Below are 5,848 nucleotides of genomic sequence, written 5' to 3'. Positions count from 1 at the left end.
GCTCCCCATCCCCACTCCCACCTTTCCCAGAGTGCTCCCCATCCCCATTCTCATCTTCCCCAGCATTTCCCCCTGATCCACTATCACCTTCCCCAGAGTATTGCCCCTGACCCACCTTCCCCAGTGTCTCCACCCGACCCACAGCCACCTTCCCCAGAGTATCACCACTGACCCACTTCCATCTTCCCCAGAGATCGCCCCTGACCCACTGTCACCCTCCCCAGATTATCGTCCCTGACCCCACTGCCATCCTCCCCAGAGTATCGTCCCTGACCCACTGCCACCCTCCCCAGACTATCGTCCCAGACCCACTGCCACCCTCCCCAGAGTATCACCTCGACCCACTGCCACTTTCCCCTTATTCTGCATTTCCTGTAGAATGCAGGACTGGGATCAAGGACTGAAGAGCAGTTTCAACATGGGATACCACTGGTGGGGGCGGGGGGGCACGATCTGAGCAGGTGAAGGGGAACAAAATAAACTGACCCACAAAAACCTTTGGAGTTTGAAGTGTCTGAAGATCATGGTTTTTAACATGATATCTGAACGAACTGATGGCGATGCCGACAATGTCTTTGTGACTTATGTCTTGTCTTCCAGTCCTGGCAATACTAGCTTTCAGAGTTGGGATTCTCATACACTTTTCCTTGGCCTGGAGGACATTCCCTCCATTGGCTGCAGAGTCTCTGAGTCTGAGCAAAACCAACAACTGTGCCATGTTCCCATTGAAGCCCATCTGGATTGCCGTGATTCACAGTTATGAGGAGAAGCAGAGGCCACAACACTCCATGCAGATCTCCAGGCAGTCTGCTGATTCACAGCAAGCATCCACGATGCCACAATCCAGATCACATGGCAAGTCACACGGCCCACATTCCTCCGAGCCACAGCAGAAACAGCAGGAGCTGTCTGAGGCACAGGTTCCACAAGTCGCACAGTCTAACACAAGGTTGCACAGGGTGAGGAACTGACAAAAAAGGCAGGCCAGGATACAGTGAACACAGCAATCTACACACAGACAGAGACAGAGAGGAAGAATGTTATGGCTTTTCAATTAGATTCAGATCAGTATGCTTAAAACAGATATCCAGACAACAACAAAAAAGGTCAGAGCTAAATCCAATCCTACCCTAAACTAACATCTAACAGCACTGACTGGCAAGTTCACGAACAGGAATCCTGACTAAATTGCCCTCTCTTTCTCTCTCTAACAGGGATCATCAGCAGGACCATTGGCTAATTATTCACTTCCCTTGAGTTCACAGAGAAGCTAGTAGCATGCATCCTTAGTGACATCACATAAACTGAGCATAAATCTGGGATTGAGTCTGCTCCCTCCCTGGCAGCCTGTTCTACATCCAACTCAGACTGTGACGAGCTCCAAAGCTTAATTTTCCAGTGGTGAACGTTTCCTAGAATTGGCCAGTTTGAATTCACAGCAGATCATACAACCACAGCCACCTTGTTTTGTTCTTCCTCATGAACTCAGAGGGATGGGGGAGCTGTGGCCAGCAGTAACTGTCCCATATTGCCCACCCAAGAGCAATTTGTTCTCAGCTGGATAAAGCCCAGATCACATGAGTGGCATTGATCTTTACTGGGGCACCAGGAACTCTCTGTTAAACAACTTGAAGAAGAGATTCTTCGGGGATTGCAGTTTGAAGTTATTATCTCACAAACAATTCAGTTTTAATATTTTCAGCTTCAGTTCCAAATTTCATTTGAATAGCCTGATAACTGAGTGTTGATCATGCTCCAACATGGTAATAGGAGAAAGGGGCATGAGTAGACCATTCAGCCCCTTTACCTTTCTAGATCGTAGTTGATCATCTACCTCATGGCCATTATCCTGTGCTAACCGCATGCTTCTGCATCTCATTTATATCTAGGAGTCTAATTACTTCATCTTGAACATACTCAATGACTGAGACTCCACCTCTCTCTGTGGTAGAGAATTCCAAAGACCCCCTCCCCTCTGAGTGAAGACATTCCTCCACATCTGTATCTGAAATGGCCGAGCTTTTATTTTGAGATTGTATATCTGGTACTAGACCCTACAGCCAGGTGAAACATGCTTTCTGTGTCAGCCCTGATACCTCCTTAAGAATTTTGTGTAAGTAAGTTGCAATTTTGTGAGATTGCCTCTCATTCTTCTGAACTTCAGAGAATGTAAACCCAGTCTCCTCAATCTCTCCCAATGGGACAGTCTCACCATCCCAGAAATCAATTTGGTGAACCTCTTTCCTTCTAGGGCAAGTATAACCTTCCCTGGACAAGGGGACCAGAACTGCACACAATACTCCCGGTGCAGTCTCACTAGTGTTCCACAGAATTGGAGGATGATTTCTCTGCTCCTGTACTCTGATCCTCTTGTGACAAAAGCTAACAGACTGTTTGTCTTCTGAATTGCTTGCTGCACCTGTATGTAGCTTTCACTGAGGAATGAACAAGGACACCAAAGTCGCTTTGGACATCAACACTTTCCAACCTCTCACCATTTAAGAAATACTCTGCCCCTTTGTCCTCTAACCAAACTGGAGAACCTCACACTTATCCATGTAATATCCAGTTTGCTGTGCTCTTGCCTATTCATTCAGCCTGTCTAAATCCCCTTGCAGCTTCTCTTCATCTTCCTTATAACTCATACACCCCGGCAGATTTGTATCGTCTGAAAATTTAGAAATATTAATTTAAATGACATCCCACACATCCCGGTATTTGGAGTCAGCCTGTTCCGATGTGTTATGACCTACCTCTGAGGCAGCCAGGACTTCTACACAGGCTTCTGATCAAGATGTAAGGAGACTACCACAAGAACTGAACCACAAGAACCCATATCCCCACATCCATATCATTGATATAATGCCCCAGTACTACTCCCTGCTGGTCACAGCCTGCCAATATCTGCCTATCTCTGCTTTCTGTTTGTTAACTAATCCTCATTCTGTGCTGATTTACTACCTCCAATCTCATGTGGTCTTTGTTTACTAAAGGTGGATAGGAATTTATCAAAAGCCTTCTGAAAACACAAATTCACCACATTCTCTCACTCCCCCTTATTGACACTGCAAGTTACATGCTTGAAAAGCACAATCAAGGTTATCAAACTTAATTTCCCTTCATGAATCCATGTTGACTTTGTCTGATCAGATAATGAGTAGTCATGTCCTTTATAAAAAGTTCTAGCATTTTCCCTGCTTCTGGCGCCTTGCGAAAGGGTCTAACATTCCCTTTATCCCCCTGCTCCTTCCTGAAGAACATCACAGAAACTCCCAATTGTGTCCTTTTGGGAAATTCAGATGGATACACTGTCGCGACAGGACCTGGTGATTTCCAGATAATGATCAGGATCAGCATTTCTGATCAACCATTCCTATCATCATCACCTGTTCACCCTTGTAAATATGTACCAACGACAGCCACGGTAAACCCCAGAAATGGGATATGGCTGGGGATATAACATTGTTTATTTAATAGACAATGGGAAAAGGCCATTCAGCCCATCTGATGGCTCCATTAGTCTGTGTTATTATTCTTCTTATTGAGAGTTACATTATGAATGTCACTGAGACAGGTTGTTACATTAGTACAAACAGCAGGAGGTTGGACTCACCTTCCTCTGCGTCAGATGGGATCTGAGATGCCGTTGACCTGGAACTGGATTTACTCTTCTTGCTGCTGTGGCTGTTGATGGAGGGATAAGACTGCAGCTTCCCATGCTGGCTGTGTGAGCTCAGTGGGGTGGAGTGCTCCACAGGACTGTAATGTGCTCTGTGCCCAGTCAGAGAGTGGGTGATTGGGCTTTCTGCTGTGCCTGCAGCATCAGTATCTGTGCTGTGTGAGTGGGCTGCATGTCTGATACTAGTCTGCGATAAAACAGGACACTGTCCAGCATCTTCTGGCACCAAGCATCTTGCTGTATGGGGGGCCTTGGGTTGATCTTAAAACAGAGACAATAAAGAAAAGTTTTAATCAATAATTAAAACAGAAAGTGCTGGAGAAACTCAGAAGGTCTTGCAGCATCTGTGGAGTGAAACAGAATTAACCTTTCAAGTCGAATGCTACTTCTATAGAACTGAAGGGAGCTGGAAAATGATGGTTTTAACACTGTTGATGGGGTGGTGTGTCTTTGTGGTGTCTGTGTGTGTATATGTGTGTCTGTGTGTGCGTCTGTGTGTCTGTGTGTCTGTGTGTGTGTGTGGCTGTGTGCGTGTGTGCGTGTGTGCGTGTGTGTGTGTGCGTGTGTGTGTGTGCGCATTTGGTGGAGGAGGAGCGGGTGCAACAAATGGTGAGGGTGCCCAGACAAAAACACAAAAGTCATTCTAATGGTGGTTAAGGAGTGATGTAGGTATAAAAAAAGTGTCAATGATACATGAGAAATGTTGAAAGTAGGGTGTCAATGCTCACAAGAAACCTACAGAAACAAGATTTTGGGGTTGGGCAGGGCAAAGAGCTGGAAACAAAATAGAAGACAGCGTTCATATTCTAAGGTTGTAGAACTCAATATTGAGATCTAAGGCTCTCAGGTGCCAAAGTGCAAAATGAGGTGTAGTTCCTCCAGCTTGTACTGGACTTGGCCAAAACACTACAGCAGGGCCTGGATGAAAACACTAACATGGGAACAAGGTGGGTTTTATATGGTAAACAACTGGAAGGTTGGGCTCATTCCCACAGACAAAGCAGATGTGTTCGCCAAAGCAGTCACTCAATCTGTGTTTGCTCTCGACAATGTAAAGAAGACCATGTTGTGAGCAGTGAAGGCAGTCGACCAGATTGAAAGGACAGTGGGGAGGGAGGAGGGGAGAGGGCAGGAGTTACACCTCTGTGATTGCATGGGGAGGTCCCATGGGGGAGTGAGGAAGTGTTAGGAATGATGGAGGGTTTGGACCAGGGGATCATGGACAGCATGGTTCTTATAGAATACTGACAGTGCAGGGGAGGGAAGAGAAGATGTGTTTGGTGGTCGCATGCTGTTGAAAGTACTAGAAATGGTGCAGATTATCCTTTGAAAACAGAGACTAGTGGGTGGAAACTGATGACATGGGGAACTCTCTCGTTGATCTGGGTGGAAGGGGAAGGATTGAGGGCAGGAATGGGTTGGATTCGGCTGAAGTCCCTGCCACCCACAGTGTTTATGAGGGAGTGGTTGGGGGGAAGCATCTTTGGTTGACAGGGTCAACCCATCAACACTGCAGCACTCCCTCAGCACTGACCCTCCGACAGTGCGGCACTCCCTCAGCACTGACCCTCCGACAGTGCGGCACTCCCTCAGCACTGACCCTCCGACAGTGCGGCGCTCCCTCATCACTGACCCTCCGACAATGCGGCGCTCCCTCAGCACTGACCCTCCGACAGTGCGGCGATCGCTCAGCACTGACCCCCCGACAGTGCGGTGCTCCCACAGCACTGACCCTCCGACAGTGCGGTGCACCCTCAGCACTGACCCTCCGACAGTGCAGCACACCCTCAGCACTGACCCTCCAACAGTGCAGCACTCCCTCAGCACTGACTCTCTGACAGTGTGGCACTCCCTCAGCACTGACCCTCCGACCGTGCGGCACTCCCTCAGCACTGACCCTCTGACAGTGTGGCGCTCCCTCAGCACTGACCCTCCGACAGTGCGGCGCTCCCTCAGCACTGAACCTCCGACAGTGCAGCGCTCCCTCAGTACTGACCCTCCGACAGTGCGGAGCTCCCTCAGTACTGACCCTCTGACAGTGCGGCGCTCCCTCAGCACTGACCCTCCGACAGTGCGGCGCTCCCTCAATACTGACCCTCTGACAGTGCTGCGCTCCCTCAGCACTGACCCTCTGACAGTGCTGCGCTCCCTCAGCACTGACCCTCCGAC

At 48.5% G+C, this 5,848-nt stretch overlaps 1 protein-coding gene across 2 annotated transcripts in view; it reads right to left on the bottom strand.

Moving 5' to 3' along the window:
- Positions 1-340: 340 nt before the first annotated feature.
- LOC125486086 (myoD family inhibitor domain-containing protein-like) overlaps positions 341-5,848 on the bottom strand; it is an 81,067-nt gene continuing 75,559 nt past the window's right edge. For both annotated transcript variants that reach the window (XM_048612172.1, XM_048612171.1), the window contains exons 4-5: positions 3,614-3,940; positions 341-1,008 (exon numbers count right to left, since the gene is read on the bottom strand). In XM_048612172.1, the coding sequence (XP_048468129.1) occupies positions 758-1,008; positions 3,614-3,940 (578 nt within the window). In that variant the 3' untranslated portion in view covers positions 341-757. The remainder of the gene's footprint in view (positions 1,009-3,613; positions 3,941-5,848) is intronic.

This window comes from Rhincodon typus, chromosome 25, assembly GCF_021869965.1.
Source record: "Rhincodon typus isolate 14 chromosome 25, sRhiTyp1.1, whole genome shotgun sequence".
Lineage (NCBI taxonomy): Eukaryota > Metazoa > Chordata > Chondrichthyes > Orectolobiformes > Rhincodontidae > Rhincodon > Rhincodon typus.
This window is presented reverse-complemented; position numbering and strand designations above follow the sequence as displayed.